This window comes from Saccostrea cucullata, unplaced genomic scaffold (assembly GCF_032062105.1).
Source record: "Saccostrea cucullata isolate Sc308-1 unplaced genomic scaffold, CSIRO_AGI_Scuc_v1 ctg1783, whole genome shotgun sequence".
NCBI lineage: Eukaryota > Metazoa > Mollusca > Bivalvia > Ostreida > Ostreidae > Saccostrea > Saccostrea cuccullata.
The window spans coordinates 295,596-314,797 of record NW_026928505.1 but is presented as its reverse complement, the minus strand read 5'-3'; the positions used below and the strand labels follow the sequence as shown (position 1 = coordinate 314,797).

The following is a 19,202-nucleotide window of genomic DNA, read 5'->3' as shown; positions in this document are numbered from 1 at the left end:
ACAATGAGGTAAGTGTTCAACCTGAAATATGTAACTTTAGTTTCGGAAAAGTTTCAAAAGAAGCACGATTTATTCATTCGAAACAGATCTAATAAATCGTCTTAAAAGCACAGGCTGTTTTTTCTACATGTAAATAATGTATATTTTATTTCAGTGAATTGCATACGTCTGCCGTTTATAAGTGAATGGATAGACATGAAAGCCATTTCTGGCACAAGTCCAATAACAGTGTCACATCCATTCAACGAAATTCCCGCCAAAGTGGATGTTCAGGTCAAGGTCACCGAAAATGGAAAGGAATATATTTTTCCGGGATTGGGTTCAATACAAAGAGACAACGACATCAACACACCGTATGGGGGCGTGGCTTACACGTATAACGAGACCAGTGTTCTCTTAATTGTTCCCAAAGGAAAAAATATCGGCAGAGTAATTTATACAGGTACGGGTCACATACATGGGCGGGCGTAATCTTCACACCTTCCAGTAGTTATGCCTTTTTACAATTAACATATATTATGTACTATTAATCAATCGGTATACACCACGGGTTAACAAACCAGTCAATGTAGCGGTAATGTATACTTTTAATGTCATGGTAATGAAATCTTTTTTCTAGCGGTGGTTAGTATATGTTGCGGTAATGAATTTTCGATTGATTGATTGATTGTTTATTGTTTAACATCCCTCTCGAGAATTTTTCACTCATATGGAGACGTTAACGTATGCCGGTGAAGGGCTTCAAATTTTGACCTTTACTCGGCACTCAGGGCCATTGAGCAGTGAGGGATCTTTATCGTGCCAACGCCTGCCGCTGACAGGGGGCCTCGGTTTTTATGGTCTCATCCGAAGGACCCGCAACTTTCACTTAAAAGTGCCGAGTGCATGGCGAAGGAACAGTTGCTTCCCATGTTATCAACTGGGTCATAAGATAAACTGAATGAATTTTTTTTAAAATCTAAATATATAAATATAATACATAAATAAAAATGTTCTGTCATTTCTCTAAAACATGCAATTGACGTATTTTAGTTGAATTTGAGGATGTATTATTGGGTTACAATCATATACATGTAACATGTTTAAAATAACAGTTTTGATTTTCTTGATTGTACGAATGTTATTCATAGGCGTCGGAACTGTGGGTTTTTTGGTTAGGTGGTGAGGGGGGGGGGGCTTACCATCCCCTCCATTTTTGGCAAATATGTACATAATATAGGCATTGAAAATTGTGGTTTAAATTTTTGTTGGATTAGCCCCAATCCCCTTTCAATTTGCTTCTATGTTAACTTCTTATATCATAGATTACGTGTACAATATAAGGACAATTTTCCATCATAAAATTAGACTGTGTTGAAATTTTAGATATATAAATAAGTTTGAAAATTCAAATGACTTTCCATGCCTACTCATCTCGCTTAAAACTTTCCATATAAGTGTGAGTAGTAATATTTTGGCAATGCTCTTGAGAATAAGACTAAGAAATCTTACACCTTCTTTCTCATAAGTTTAAAAAACGCCAATAATTTACATTTTTTATTGCTGCATGAATACATTAGGAAAATACAGGATTGTAACGCAAGATATATGTCCATATCGAGATATTATTTGACAGGGATCAAATTTCATCCACAGGTGGTTTGTCTTATAACGGAGTGTTCGATGGGTCTTTCATTTCGGCCAAAGTTCGTGTCAGAGTTTGGCGATTATTTGACTGGCCAAAACCAGACTTTGTACATAACTGTAACCTTAGCATATCGACAGGTAATTAGTTAATTGATACATTATTAACTGAAAACCCGTTATGAAAAAGTTGATATCTTAGAATAACTTGAATTAGTGCAGTTTTATTTCTTAAGACTTGGCAATTGCTTTAATTGAAGAACTAATGATCTTTTATAACAAACTTGCATAAACTTTCAAAGTCAAATGGGTAAATCTTATTCTACAAGCATGCATGAGTATGCATGAGTACACATACTTCGCATATATCAATTACTAATTTTGTCAGGAAACATATTTTAAAATAAAGAAAAAAAGTATTTAAAAAAGTTTTATTTGGAGGAAATTTAATTTTTAAAAAGAATTAACTTTAGGAAATGAAATTTAGAGAGAAAATGAGTCAAGCCTTGTCTTTTCAATAGCTACCATAATTTAATCTCTATGATAATTCTATAAACTATCTGTTTTGTATACATTTAGCTGAACCATATAAACTGGTGACGCATTCTTTGAGAAGACAGCCTGATTTTGTAACAGTACAGGTGATGTTGAATGATGGCTTTGTTTCTGAAGGACAAGGTATATGTTGCTTTGAGAATACATTATAGACATTTCGAAAGTAGAAATCCGTCTGTCTGTCTTTTTGTCTCTCTCTCCCTCTCTTTCTGAATTATTTGCAATTCAAATTAGCCATTGTAGCATTTTCTTGACAATGACACATTTTCACTTACTTTGTTAGGGAGGCTGGGGGCAACAAACTATTTGACAGATATTACTTATTTCTTTTTTAGATATGATATCTCAAGCTGCAACTAACATTTTGCTATGAAAAAATTCATACATTTTAGTTTTAAAATTTGATCACTTTTGTCTATCTTTATATAAAGCTCTTCTTCTAAAGTGAAACATATAGAGATAACGAACAGTATTCAAGATCAAAAGTCCATAAAAATTACAAATTAGGAGCAGAGCAAACATGGACCTCCAGAGGCGGGATCAGGTGCCATGGAGTAGTGAGCAGCCCCTGCCAACCGGTCACACCCACCATGTGCTCCTTGTCATGACATTAAAGTAACTGAAAATTCCGCCGTCAAATCAGTGTATTAAAAATAGACTAACAATTAGGACAGTTTATGAAAAACGTCAGTCAGCATTTGACTCAATGATAAATTGTATTTGCTCACAAGGCAGATCAATTTAGTCTAAAAATGGCCACAACCAAAAAACCTTCTTAACATCTATCCTTGCTTCTTTTGATAAATAAATTAAAAATCATATGAGGGAATATATATATATATATATTTTTTTACATTTTACTCCCTTGTACAACAGGTGTCACAACCGTCACGGAGGATGACTCTGGAACTAACCATGTCTGTGGTGTTTTGTTTGGAATATCAACAACCTCAATTACATTATGGGTTCCGAGTAAAAATAGTAAATATGGTTTGTTGTTGAAAACGTGAACATTTCATTGGAAAAAAATTTCAAATACACATGGTACAGATAACATATAATAGCTATAAACAAGTTGTGCATGCTATTAAAGGAATGAAGCTTATTTCAACTTATATTATATGATATAAGATAACTTGGAGCAGTTTACGCTTTATAAACCGCGCTTCGTTCATTATAATTTAATTTCTGTGTAGACAATTAGACAATTTTCCACCCAGAATAAGGCTTCGCATTGATTAAATTTTAAAAGTAACGCCAAGCGGATTAATACGTTTTCTGACGTAATTCATTGTGACGTAGGCAAGTTATGTTAAATAAAATGGATACAATCTTTTATGCAATCGAATGAGGTGTAACTATTAAAATTAAATTATTGTACTACATCTGTTAAATTAATTAATTGCTTATTAATTAACATAATTGTATAGTGTACAGATATTTTGTTATATCGCCTATTTGAGAATTTTTTACTCAGATATATAACTTCACCGTAAACTGATAAATGGCTTCGAATTTTCAACTTTTCTCGGTATTTAGGGCTATTAAGCACTGTTGGATATTTACCCAAAGCCTAACGAAGCATGAAAGTTTTAAAAATCTACAATGCTTACTTCGAAATGCAGAGTGCTTGGATAAAGATATATTGCCATCTTATTCATTGACTTCGATTGAGTTAACACGACTGTCATTTAGTCTTGTCTGTTATTTTACGTCTCTATGGAAAATATTTCACTCACATGGTAGCGCCACCACTTGCCGATGGAGACTGGCAAATTTATACCTATACTCGGCACTTACGTCCATTAAGCATTAAGAGATCATTTTCGAGCCAACATCTTAATATGCGACACAGGACCTAAAGCTTAGTTTACATTGTTTATATGGTTTTATCCGAATAACCCGTTTCCACGTCCCGAAGTGGATTCGAACCTGAGACCTGAGGATAAGCTCTTTCCGTCAATTGAATAATACATATGGCAAAATCGAACAGAATTCCAGCTAAAAAGTCCATTCCATTTTAACAAATCAGGATAAAGAGCAAACACGGACCTCTAAAACACCAGTGGTTGGATCAGGTGACATGGAGGATTGAACATCCACGTGCCGACATGTCACACCCACAGTGTGCTCCTTGTCATGGTCGGGAAATAACGAAATAATCCGTAAAAAAATTCAGTGTATAAATAATAGCCTTACATATAGCATTAAAAATCAGTCAGCATTTGATTGAATGATGAATTCACAATATATATATATTATGCATTATAATCAGTAGTTCACTCAATTTAATAGGGGACTATGTAATATGCTACAATGATGGATGGGGGGATATAGCAAGGATGTATGATTCTGCACTGGTCGTCATCAGAGCATGGGTACTATCTTCTGCTGACGTTGTCCAACGGGAAACATTTCCTTACTCACGTGGGGATGTTTTTAAAGGAACAATCCCATTAATGTGTAACCTCGATCCCGATAGCCACATGGTCATTGTTGAGGTATAGTTACATTGTTGTATGTTCAATATTTACTCTCAAAAACCTGAAAATACATATAATGACGAAGGACAAGCTAGATAGGGTAAGACCCCTTTTTGGCCCCTGAGTTTGAATGTCTTTCAGAATGGCAACAGTAAATAAAAGTAAACCTGTTGTCACCCCCACAAAATGAGTATTGGTTCTAAGTTTTGAAATGCACAGAGGTCACGGCGTGGTCAGAAAATAAGTCATTTTTCGAATTTTCTCAGTTTTATGCAAATTTTCATCGATTTTACAGACATTTTGTTTCGGAAAACATAGAAGACAAGCTTGCCTATCTACATATATATTTTATAAACTAATGTCGGATGCAGCTCATGTGTAAAAACTCAGATAGGCAAGCGTGTGCTCTATGTTTTCCGAAGAGAAAAGTATCTCAATTAATTGTATTGAAATTCTACCATTCTCAAATTGAAGAAATTTGGAAAAATGTTCTACTTGTGAACCCTCTAGTGGTTTTCATGTAAGTTTTGAATCCAAATTAGTGCTGGTTTTAAAGCTAGCATTATTTTAAGTTCTTAACTACATGTACAATGTACAAACTATCACAATTTTACCATTGTTCTGATTTTTACATCAAATGAGGGACCAGATTTTATTTGATCAGTACCCTATCTTGTCCTTTTGAGGATATCATATATCTTTGACCGACAACTGCCTTCAGTGTAGAGATCCGTTGGTGACATAACAATTTTGCTGTCCATGGATATATATTTGTATGCCATATACTCATAATTTAACTTTTGCCTCCAATTTCTATGTTTCTATGTTATATCTTTAGATTAAAGATGCTACGATAAGTGATGGGAAAGTGTTTTATGCCGCCGGTACAGCAAGTTTAGGAAATATAAATGACCCATTTGGAGGCGTTGTCTTTGGTTATAACCAGACCGACGTGCTATTGTGGACGCCATCTGTTACAAATGGTCATCTTATCTACGTGGATGGAATTTGGGGAGATGGTACTGAAACAATGGAAATTAATACTGTCCAAATATCTGTGACTATTGTGTCTACTAGCAATTCAGGTAAATCCTTAATATGTAGAAATCTACACATTTTGTGACAAAGAATATTCTTGAAGTTTATTATGTAAAATAATGATCCCTTGTAGTAAAGTATGAAGCCAAAACAATAACTTTTAATGGTAAATACGATAAAAGAAAAAAAAACTTTCTGTTCGTTAATTTAAAAACACGTCAATAAAGTTTAATGAAATACAAAAATGTCTGTCATCTCCGAATTTAAATTGGTTCTAAATGACATACAAGAAAAAAATCAATACTTGTAACTATTAAATTCCAACGTCAAAACAATCAATGCAAAATGAATTTTTGATAACATGCGTTCTTATGTTAATATTTTTCATTTCATGCATACCATTTTAAAGTGAACAATTTCACTGCAATCAACATTGACGATTTGGTGCAAGACCTAACCGTTTCTAAGAAAACAACAAGTACACATGTACGAAGCCTCACCAGTGCCTATGATCCGCGCCCCAGCGCTAAGGCAATGGGAGCAGTTGGTATAACTGTGCTGTGTCTTGTACTCGGATTAATTATTTTAGCAGACTGTGATCTTTTAGTTCGAAAGTTTTGTTTGAAAAACGACAGAAATTGAAATAAATATTTATAAAATCCAAAAGATGAAGATATTGTTAGGATAATTCTTCTTGGTTCTATAATCTAGAATTCTTTATGATTCTGTAAAAAAAAACAGATTGTGTTTTTCGTCAGCAGTTTTATGAAAAACATGATAAAAACAATATTTATATGAAAAAGTTTGCTTTTCGGCGAAAAAAAAATAATTAAAGATAAGTAAAAAGGTACCTATGACTCATAACATATTTAGCAAGTAAATTTAAATGAAATTGATTAAGGTATCACAATAAATTGAAATCGAAACGTTATCTAATAAAAAACAAAAGTATTGAAACGAAAGTCCTAACAATATTGTCAAATGCTACTTGCAAAAAATGGCTGCAAGGATATTAAAAGTTTAATGATATATTATTATAAATCGTCCAATAGTCATTTTTTTTAAATTAAGACTCTGTAATATTTTCCCCTATTACTTTTCAAATTTATTTGTAATCATCTGTTGAAAAACAGTATTAGATACAATTTTGGATGTTGTAAAGAATGACGGTTTTGGCGCTCCATGACCGCAATAGTCTACTTTTTGATCAGATATTATTAATCTTATAATCGTATTTAAATATTATTTTCACTTTCAATCATATAGATATCTCAATTTTTTTTTTATCTGACAACTTTTCATTTCTGCGTCTTTAGACATAAAATAAACTTATGCTATCCTTTGTCAAGAATTCCTAGTCACGTTTCGTGGTCTGATTGTAAAAAAAAAGGGAAATGACATGCACAGATGTAAATGACAAAAAATAGTAAATAATGAATAGTAAATAAACAAATAGAAATTTAATCACACTCACAAACCATTTTATGTTGGTCTTTCTCCGAAACGCAAATATTGACAATGAAATTGAACTACATTGTATTGGCAAAGTAATTGATAGAGACGTCATTCGGATTGATTGAACAATGAAAAATTTCAATTCTTCAAAATCTTCAGAGAAATCATAAGTATATATATGTATGTCTGTCCTAGAATCATTTTGAAATAAAGCATTATTATTTGTGTATTAATAAAATGTCAATCGTTTCCAGGTTAATGCCTTTGATTTTGTGTACTTAGTTGATTTTTTTCAATAGTTTTTTTATGTAACATTGCTTGCTTGTCAAACGTTTGTTAATATATCGTGAAAAATAAAATAATTCATTGTAAGACGTCTTTGAACGTTTTGACTATTCTTCGTCGTTGATGGATTGTAATTAACAACCAAAATTAAGATAATTAAAAGCTTTATTGACATAAATTGAAGAAAGAAACAATTTCAATTTTAAAAACCCTTAACCACCAACAGAACAATTTATTTATTAGAATTTATTTCCCAAAATCATGGAATTGCTTAGAAGTCCTTTATTTTTTTATGGAAGTACTTAGGAGCACAATTTTAATGGGAATTCTTTCAAAACACAAAAAGGAATAAGAAATTATTTTGACCCCTTAAAATTAATTTCATATTCTTATGAAGCAGAATAACTATTTAAAAACATTTATCTAGGATTAAAACCTTTATTGTTGACTTCAGCTCAACATTATTATTCATAATGACAATTTGTTGTTTATTTAGTTTTAAGATATATTTTACACAGTGAATTGAATCGAACAATTGTTGTTTCGAGTCCTATGTCGACTTTGCCGATAGCGAGCAACAGTCCAGCTCAAAAGTCCATTTATAGTAAAAATATACACCATTCACTAGTTGGTGGTTGAATGTTTTAGAAGTGGGACTGAATAGCAGAAATCTGTTGTTTTATTTTTCAGTAGAAATTCAGTCACAATTCAGTTAACTGAATTGCGTCATGGTTTAAAGGGGCCTGGACACAGTTTTAACCAAAATTTTTCATTTCATTTCTTTATGTTTACAAATTCTTAACTAAGGTATTTCTAATGATCATAAATATAATGAATTTCATTTGTCGAGATAGAATTAAGACAGATTTAGAGCTCCCAACCTTTGCTATGAGAAGAAGGCTGTGCCATGTTTTTGATTACATAGGTTAAACATGCTGATATGTGTTTGTTCAAAGCAATTTTTTTCAATAAAGAAGTTAATTTTAAATACAATTAGATATTTTCTAATGATTTGGTGAATCTTGTTTTGTTATAAACTTGACATTTTCTAAATATAAACAAAAACAAGGCACGGGCCTTGTTTACATTATGAAAAATTCCAAGTCCTGTATTTCCTTTGTAAATCAACAAATGGTGTTCAAATTGTTGCTGATCAATAGAATTGCCTTAGTTAGAAATTATTAACATCAAAATTGGTAAAAATAAAAAAATCAGTTGAAACTGTGTCCTTGCCGCTTTAATAAGTAAAATAATTGGGTTTCACCGCGTAATTTAGAATTCTTAAAAAATTTCACAAAAATGGGATTTGAAGTGAAAAATATTTGTACAGATTAAAAAGGATGGATTCAGAGATGAAAATCGTAGAGGGTTTATATTACGATTTCTTTACATTCTAGAAATTTATTATTTGCATCATTTTCAAAGAAATTAAACCATAAAATATATACCAATCCAGACATTCATTTTTGTTTGTATCGTCTAACCTTAGAATAATCAACATAATTCTGTGTATTTTTATAATTTCAAAGAAAGAGGCGCCATAGTGACTGCAGAACCTTTTAACGGTTTTTAACATCCTTTTTTTTTCAATTTCCATAATGCTAGAAAATCTCCTTCATGGATTGTTTTGTCGCAGCAAGATAAAAGAATGGGATAGACATAACTTTAAACACATTGTTTTGATTATCTAAATGTGGAAATATTCTTCTTTAATCTACCTTTTTTGTAAATAAGTGCTTTTGTGTAATTGAAATGCATGCATTTTCAAGCATTTTCATCTACCCCAAACACATAAATGTAAAATTTATTAATTTATTTAAAATAATATTTCAAGCTCGGTTTTCCCTGTCGTTTAATAATTGTTCCACTTTTGTAAGCATATGGAATATTTTTCAGAAGATTCGCTATCCTAAATGGATTTTTATTAATAATTCAGTAATTTGAAATGAAACAAATTACATCTTAATTACTTTCCTTTGTCAACAATAGATACTGTGTCTCTCTCACTAATTATTTCAACTACAAAATGTTTGAGATAAAAAAAAATAATATATTTTAACCCAATTTTTTTCTTTGATATGAGGTCATCAATCAATAAATTCTACTTCCATAGAGAGCAAATTAAATAAGGATGTCATTTCATGAAATTTAATTATTTTAATATACCTATTAAAATGGTTTAATCAGATTGATTTGAGATCATACATTCGAATTTTATTTCAATTTTAAAGATCTCCTTTTAAAACGATTATTCATGAATTTTATTTTTTTTCTTTTCAAGTACAAAGTGAATATTAGTGACACCCGACAATTTTAACTAGGCAAGAAGCAGAGTAAATTACAATTTAAAGTAGAAAACAGGCCCAATTCTCATAAGTTCTAATCCCATGGCTCCTTTCTGTCAGCAATTTATCCTACTGCATAACAGCGACAGACCTAGTATTAAACAAATATTAAGTTTTTTAAAGAGTACATTTATGTAAAGTTCCAGATCATTGACTGGCGAGATTTTTTTCAATACCCATCATGAAAAAAGAAGCTTAATCTGGCAAAGGTATGATAAGAATGATAAAAGATTGTCAATTTACTCACAAGACTTTTGCTGATGGAAAAGTGACTCTGCATATAAAAACTTAGTTAAAGAAACGGTTGAATATATATATATATATATATATATATATATATATATATATATATATATATATATATATATATATATATATATATATATATATATATATATATATATATATATATATATATATATATATATATATATATTACATTACATTATACATGTATATATATAATGTCTATGAGGTCTTCAGGTATCCGGCCCATATAAGAACTAAATCTAAATTTTCTAACCTTAAATATCATTTCTTTATAAAACACACAAGGCGGGTGTGACCGGTCAGCAGGGGATGCTCCATGGCACCTGATCCCACCTCTGATGTTTTGGAGGTCAGTGTTTGCTCTGCTCCTATTTTGTATTATCTCCATATCCTGATATTAATTTAGAGCAATTTAGAATAGAAAAGGATTTAACAAGAGAAAATTTCAAAAAAAATTTTAACCTAGGCAGTTATTAGTCATTAAAATTGCATTGAACAGGTCGGAGAGAATACTCGAGATCGGGTATTATCCGTGAAATCGCGTTTAATACTCGATATTAGGGTATCGTTGAATCCGCGAAATCGGGTATAGGAGGTGTAATCACCTTATAAAACTTAAACAATGGCATGGCGCATGTTGCCGAGTGAACTTTCATCTAGATACATATGTTTTCTAAAGGTATCAGAAGCCAAGTAAGAATTTGGGCGTCAAGATTAATGCGCTCGAGACAACAAATACCCGTGGAGCTCAGAACATTTCATGATCTGCACACAAAAAGGCGTTCGATTTGCTTTATATTTTTCCTTATGTTAAAAGTATATGCATCTTCCTAATGTTTATTCTCAACACAACAGAATTTTAAAGTATCAGAATTCGGGAATTTATAATAATTCCACATCAACACGACAAACATGAACAATTTGTAAATAAATCATATTATACAGAAACACATTTCACACACAAGATATGATGCCATGTATAAGCAAGGGATTGTCTATCGTATCTAATTATGCGTCATTAATTACTTTCACATTCATCTTGTGCATAAAATCAAATTTATTGATGAAAGTATAAATAATGTAATGATAAAAATGTCTAAAATTTCGGCTAAAAGAACCCTCTTTCTTTTTTTCTTTGAATTTTTTTTTTATTTATCAATCATACATATTTGCAGAATATGTCTTCAATATTTTAGCAGAGACAGTGATAGTTTCAGGAATACAGCTTATGAGAGGACATAACTGTTGATCGTTTAATTTCGCTAAGTCATCAATATTTTACCATTTCTTGGCGTCTTCAAGGGGGGAGGGGGGCTAAAGGCTTCTTGACCACCTCTGACAAAACAACCTCGACTGTGTTCTACATGTGTCCAAGAGACCTCTCTTTGAATGTCACGATCGGTTAAACTCGGTCATATATTTTTAATTGTAGGGAAGATTTATTCATCAAATAAAAATCATTTACATTGTAGGTAATCAAAAAGCAACGTGTTATTTTCTAACACAATATGAGACTACAAGTAACTAGAATTCATGTTTATTTTTTAAACACATTTTTTCATTACAGATGAGTATTAGGAAAAATTATTGCCATGAGTAATACGTATTATACATAAAATAACTAAAAGAAAACTGTGACATATTGTCTAGAACCAATCAGATAGTGCGTTGTATAAGCATAATTTAATGAGGTATAAGATAGCGATATAAAAAAATATATAGAAAGTAAAGAGGGAAAATGTACCCTGTCTATCAAATAGTATAATAAAGAAAGTAAGTGGCTACAATCTTTTATGAAATTTTAATGTCCGATGAGGAATTATTTTCCAAAAAGTAAGACAAGAGTTTCCAAGGCAGTTGAACACTCCATTATTTCAGTTTGTTCATTAACATGTTCTTAAACGTAATAACTTTAAGAAATGTGAAAACTTGATTATGTAATTCATATTTCAATTTGACTGTACCTCGATCTATATTGAGAAATTCAATGTATCATAAGCTCATGAAAAGATGTACACATATGTCTTTTATTTATAGCACCCCCCCCCCCAAAAAAAAATAAATAAAAAAACCCCCCAAAAAATCCTGTTCATATGACTTCTCGCTCTCAATTTTCACATAAATGCATAAAATAAAGGTAAAATAGCATAACTTGTATCGATAAAAATGCAACAAAAAAAATTCCGGTGTCTTTGAATAAAAATTTCATGCTAAATTGACATATAAAAAAGATACTCACCTTCAATTAGCTTTTTTCAAACTGTTTTCCCATGGGTATTTGTTTAATCTTATTTTCTTTTCTTCTTTATAATAAGGTTGGTATTCTATTAATTATGGCAGAGATATACAATTATGACTCGCTTAAACTGTACTCTCTAATTGTTAGGAATAATTTATATTTCACGTGAAAGGGACGCCATACATTTTCCGTTTTGTGAACAGTGCACAAATTAGAAAATTAAGTATATAGAATACTTTTATGGGAAATAAAGACAAACGAAGTGTAGTTATTTGTTTTTAGAAATTATATTGAAAAATAATAACGCCATTGTGTCCTCTTTGTTACCCCAGCAGTGTTTGTCGTGTGATTTTAAACTTATTTGACAACGGTATGAATTGGGTTTAATAAAAATAAATCCACAAGATACTGATGTACAAGTAACAGTTACTGGCATAATGCGCCGTTGCTTTATTCTTTAGTTTTTATAAAAAAGTTGCACGGAATACCCGATTTTGCGGATTCAACGATACCCTAATATCGGGTATTATACGCGATTTCACGGATAATACATGATTTCGAGTATTCTCTCCGACCTTTTGAAGTCCACGGAAAGAAATAAGATTTTGAAAAAAAAAACCGAATATCAATGAAGTGGTAGAAAGATGCATTTAATCATTAGAAAATTTACCTGAGATGACTATTTTCTATCAGATTTTATGAGAATTCAATTTTATTGAGTAAAATCACAGAGGAATAATTCTTCATAAACAGGAAAAGGTAATAAAAGAACATGTCCCACTCTTATATGATGATAATAAAAAATGAGGATTTATTTCTTAGAATTTACAATCCAATATCTGTGTCCGAGATAAAATGACAAATTTTAAATTTCCCCATCAATGCAATGTATTGGCGAGGTTAAAAAAAAACAAAACAAAAAAAAAAAAAAAAAAACAAAAAAAAAAAAAACACGTGCAGGGCAAAACAAACAGCTAGACAGAAGCAGGGCTTGGGGCACGTGGATTGGCGGAATCAAAGCATGTAAATATAAGGAATAACTGTCAGATTTTTCAATTTCCTGACGATGATCAATCGATTGGGTTGCGTGATTGTTTGCATAAACGATCACATCATGAAATCGAAAAAAATAAGACAGTTATTCCTTAAATACATGTATACGTAGTAAGTATTGAACCATTTCTGTTATGCGTTCATTTTCATTGAATCTAAGGTGGTGTTAAGAAAATTCGTTCCAGGAAGAAATATTTTCAAAAATTTCAAAGACAGGCTTAACTAAAGAGATGAATTTTTAAGTCTGAAAAAAATCACAAGAGTGTGCTTTAGATTTATAGCAATTCATTTCTATCGGGAACTTTTAGGATTTTTCTTAATTCCATATAAAAATACATATAACATCTTTAAAGCACCCGCATGATAGAAATGCTGGTCATTTTGAGTGAAAATAAAGGATAATTTACTGTTGTTTCTTCATAGCTTATCTTGCATCAAAAAAGCTGACGGATGTAGGTATAAGAACGATAGATCACTTTTCAATAGAATAGGTTTGTTATTTTGAAATTCTCCACAGATTTGATAATTTTTGCATAATATTTATAAAGAAGTTTTGACCTGTCTGCTTAATTTATGTCATAAATATGCGTCATCCCTAATTTTCTGAACAAACATCATCTGTTTTAATACCTGCCCTCTCCTTATTGATTCAACAAAAGACAAATAAAATCTTTTCAGTAGCAAGAATGCACTCTGTTAACATGAAATATCACAAATTGTAAATATCTTCTCATCGGATTTCTTTTTGAAAATAAAAGAATAAATGTGGAACGAAGTTTTTTAACACCCTTTATATGGCCAATATGGGTCAGATATCTAAACCTGTAGGTTAAATAGGAGTTACAATTGTGTACTATATATTGGGTCATATTTGAATAAAAAGAATTAGTGACTTAAAAGTGAAATAAATATCAATTAAACGTATGTCGGCCTAAAAGAGAAGACCGATGTTATGAAAATATTCCAGTAAAGTGTGGGTATTCATAGCGAGATTACTCTTGCAAACACTAATATTTGTACAATACTGTCCATATGAAGTTGTTTATTTGGTTTTTTGATATTACATGTACCTTTTCTCGTCTAAATTTGTTCTTAATGCTTTAATTTTAAGAATGTTCGAAACACCAAGTTTGAGTAACACAATAATTTAACGCATTTTCAGAAAAATTACCAGTTGATTATTTTTTCCAATCATTTGTTAAATACCAACCACGAAGATAAATAAAATAAAAAGCAGAAAGACTGTTTCTCTACCGTAAATCTGGAAATGTTTAAGTCGATTTTTTTTTTTGCGAATTTAGGTCAAAAACCTGTTGATAAATCTTTTGCGAACTGTCATTGGCTTTAAAAATAAAAAGCACGTAAGATTTTTGTATCAGTTTGTGTTTTACATCCATTGGCACAGTTAGAATATACCACCAATTTACCCTCAACCTTGGAAAAAATTGCACATCTGCTCCAAAACAATTTCGAAAATTTAAAAGGATTTGCACTGAAAATAACTTCCAAATTAATCATAACAAACCGTTTCGAGGTTGTGTATGCCTTATAGCCTAAAAATATAATCCAAATGAAATCGAAGATTCAACAAATTTTCTCAACGTTTTTTTCTCACCTAGAATTTACACGCCATGGTGATATTTGGAACTCTTTAGTTAATGCTCTGAGTTCGAGTTATCGCCGGTGTTTATTTAATAAATGCCATTAAATGGTTAGATAAAATAACTTGTTTCTTTTAATTGATAAAATAATTATTTTTTTCATTACTGAGATTTTAGGATAACCCGAAAATAAGCCTTTATTTTTATTTGCGTTATGGTTATAGTTAAAAGTAAACATGCTTTCTATATATTTTTTACACTTGCATTTGATAATGATAAATAAATAACCCTAATTGTTTTTACCCGCAATGTATGAATGACAGGAAAACTGACTTCATAAAGTAACTTCTATAATTAGTTTGTTACGGACTAGTTAATAATTTAAAGAATATACAAAACAACTTTATCAACTGAGAGCACCTGCTGCTTCCATATTGAAACAGAAGAAAAAGTTTGCCGATTTAAGCATTCGAAAGAGAAAAAAAATATTGATAATTTCCCTGTTGCCAAACAATCCAATCAAACAATCAAGCCAATCCTTTATTTTGGGGGGGTCAAGATATTTTTAAAACAGATATAAAATATGACTTTGTCAATAATTTCATATATCCGCTACTGGTGATCTTGTGGTCTGGTCCAAAGTGGTGCTTTTAAATTTCTGTCAAAATGAGAAACAATAAGTATGGTTTTATTTGGCTATTCTGCATGATGTATTTTTGGAAAGGTAAGTTAATTTTACTTAAATAATTAGCATAAGAATTTATTAGTATATACGTTCATCTTGCTTGGAATTCCAGAATAAAATCGGAAAACTCATGATCAATTCTCGAATAAAAAGCATACATTAAATTACCATTATATAAAGAAAGAAACAGAAAAATCCTGTGAAATATACTAAGACACATCTAAAATTTGATATGAATAATTTTTTTTTAAAATACTTTAGAAATAGTGTTAAGCTTTTTATAATTAAAAAATTAGCAAACATCTTAATCAGCTTCTGATCAAAAGCTTCGTGAGATAGCGACCGGAAATGTATGTTTTACACCATACGCACAGAATGAATCATTGAAGAGATTGGCATCCGACCGTTTGACCTCAAAATCAAATTGTTTTTTTTTTAAAATTGTATTGAAAACATAGTCTTACATGTAAGTATAATTATCAAATCATCTAGGAGACTAAAATCCCAGATTCAGGTTTAAAATATATATTGCTACATGAAGAGGAGAAGTTGCTGATAGAAATTAAAGGTTAAATAATCATTTTTGTCTGATATCAATTTGTTATGATACGATTAACGTATTTCCTAGTACAAAATCCAAACATGAAACAGTTTCTATGGAGAGAGGCAGTATACTGTTAAATATAGTTTATAACCTACGGCAAAATCGTCTTTTCTCTTTCAGGGAAAAATTGAAATATGACATCAGACATATATAAAAATTATCAATACCATCAAATATGCTATTACTGTAGATTACTAAATTTTTGCAACACCTTGTTTTCGCAACATAGTCATTGACTCTTTAATAACAAGACAAAATATTGTTATTATTGTTCTATATAATCATAGAGAATACTATTATAAACGAAAATGAAATTTTCACGAGAATACTGTCCCAGGTAATTACGCGAGAAAGAGTTGGCGCAAATTAAAAGTTATTAACAGTATATGGCCTATTCACTCTTTACTTAATTTACATACATGTAATACATATTTGTTAGGATATTATTACTCAGTCTGAACTTTTAATAAAGATCAGTTAAAACCGCAAACTTAACACCATTTTTACAGTTCATCTTTTTTTAACAATTTTAAATTAATCATTACAAATTACGCAGGTGTGTTAAAGAAACGTTCAGAATATTCTAACTTGACTAAATCAGTGATACATTATGACGTTGCAGTAGGAGAGATAACTTCAATTTTCGAAAAAAAAGTTTTCATAATACTGGTATTTATAGATGTTATTTAACTCCGGAAAATGAATAGAAAAACGAAAGTATTAACAAAAAATAAATACTTTTAGTTGCTTCATCTGCCACAGGAAGTAAAATCTCCGACCGACGATGTCAAAAATGTATAACAAGAAACTTGGAAATTGATCATGATGTGTAAAGAGAATTAGGCTTAGACAACATGTACAAATATAGCGAATTTTATGTTTCAAATGAAGTGAAAGTAAATTAAACCGGTATATTTTTTTTCATTGATTGTATTCTCTATTGAAGACAGTCGACTGTTTACGTTTCCCGATACAGGCCTTTTGTCTGTCATTCGTGCCAACAATAATACAAAAGAACAACTTTAAAACATACAATTTGTACCGATCAAAAGCTTGTCTTCTAAACACTTGGAAAGTGGTGCTAGAATCCCGAAGTAAGCACAGTTTGAAGAAATATTTCGGATTATCTGTATAACAATCAATTTCAAGCTTTAAGGTAATGTGACAAATAATTATTTTACCGATAGGACATTGGGATTCTAGCAGTAATTTTAAAAGATATAATAGATGTTTTCTTAACAATATTATTTACTAAAAAATCATTAAACTCCAGGTTACTGTCCTTTTGTTAGCTGTTTTAAAATTAAATTTCAATTCGCTATTATTACAAGTCAAGTGATGGCATGGTGTGTTTTTTTTTGCCTCATACATTATTTTGTCTTTATGCAATATTTAATAATACGAATTGTTAACGTTTCATCAGCGGCGTTGATAAATTATCAGACTTAATTTTCTTTACAAAGTCTTAATTTTCCGAAAAATTATTTGAATGCTTCATTTAACATTCCGACGTATATAACACTCGATTTAAAATCACAAATTAATAGAGAAACAAGCTTTAAGGGAGACTAATATACATGCAGTGGAAAAAAAAACTAGCCTCTCATATTTTAGAGTATCCTCTGTCTTTATATGCTACAAGTATATGAAAAAGTTTTCAATGATATTTCAAAACAATTTCGACACATTAAAATAAAATACTTTAAGAAGAAATGAAGATTTACTAAAGAGGTACAGAGGTAAAAGTTACATTGTTTTATGCCTGAAAATCTCACATTTTGACGAATATTGCAAAATTCTTTTCTGATTACTTCAATCTATATGATACGTCCAACCAATCAGCGCAAAGGTCAGAAAAGGTTTGAAACATAAAAAAAATTAATACCCATTGAAAAAAAAATAATCGCTTGGATTTTTTACACCAAAGATTATGCAAGGTCACAAAATAATTTATGAGCATTAATTTGTATGATTTGTTCATGGATTCACTACATTACGAAATATAAAACATACATGTATCTATTGCTTTGATTTCATCCTCTAAATATAATTAAGATTAAAATGAATACCCAAGAAATACAATTTCAGTGCAGATAGGTCAAGTTTATTATGGTTTTGTTCAATAAGAGGTATACTGCCCCCATCTGATCCCAAGACGACCGTGAACTTAATACCAATTGTACGTTACTGAATTCGTGTTACGATTTAATTTCAAATATTACCAAACCTTTGATTTTGAGTAAATTACTTTTCTTCTGAAACATATAATTCTAATCAAATGTAAATAATTACAATTGATAAAAGTTTTAATATACCTTGCAAGATATTCTTCTTTCTAAAATGCATGCATTAAAACACTGAACTAAAAAAAACAACAACAATATCCAAATCATTAACTAATATTTCAATATTAATTCGAATGAATATTAGAAAACTTGTTGATATCTCTAGTTTTTACCTGAGTACGGTCGGTATAACCCCCTCCCCTTTTTCAAAAATATAGGTATAGGTCCTAATGTGATAATTTTTCATTTTTATAATTTTTTTATTGATGCTTTGTTAATCATGTTTTTTTTCATTTTTAAAGTCATTTATCAAAATTTAGTTCAAATAAAATCTTGGATGGACCAACAATTAACAATTAAATAACGATCATTTTTCAAAGTTCCCTTGCAAATTTTAAAATGTGCCATTTCCCAAATGCAATGCAAAATTTTATCGCTACGCGCTGCTCCGTGACGTCCTCTAACTCCATACACTACATTGTAATTCTTGTTAAAATTATTGTAAAACTTGAAATATTTAATTAAACATTGTTTTTATACCATTTTGACTGCGGATAACTCCTCTGTGCACCTTATCAAAACAGAGGTTCATGGCGGATGTGTTTTGGTCGACGAAGGACGCTTCTTTTGAATCTTTTCCTACACACGTGTTTTTATTTCTCGGGTTCTCAGTTGTCCGTA

At 30.6% G+C, this 19,202-nt stretch overlaps 1 protein-coding gene across 1 annotated transcript; it reads left to right on the top strand.

Moving 5' to 3' along the window:
• Positions 1 to 140: 140 nt before the first annotated feature.
• LOC134277792 (uncharacterized) lies at positions 141 to 6,396 on the top strand. The gene is made up of 7 exons (XM_062760100.1): positions 141 to 442; positions 1,636 to 1,764; positions 2,203 to 2,301; positions 3,055 to 3,159; positions 4,474 to 4,679; positions 5,500 to 5,746; positions 6,109 to 6,396. The coding sequence occupies exons 1-7, from the start codon at positions 196 to 198 to the stop codon at positions 6,339 to 6,341; spliced, it is 1,266 nt and encodes a 421-aa protein (XP_062616084.1). The 5' UTR covers positions 141 to 195; the 3' UTR covers positions 6,342 to 6,396.
• The last annotated feature ends 12,806 nt before the right edge of the window (positions 6,397 to 19,202 follow it).

Excerpts from the sequence above, each read along its gene's own strand:
- LOC134277792 (XM_062760100.1), top strand. The coding sequence starts at position 196 with ATGAAAGCCATTTCTGGCACAAGTCCAATAACAGTGTCACATCCATTC. Across the intron at positions 2,302-3,054 it reads CTTTGTTTCTGAAGGACAAG|GTGTCACAACCGTCACGGAG; the intron begins GTATATGTTGCT and ends CTTGTACAACAG. Across the intron at positions 3,160-4,473 it reads ATGGGTTCCGAGTAAAAATA|GGGACTATGTAATATGCTAC; the intron begins GTAAATATGGTT and ends TCAATTTAATAG.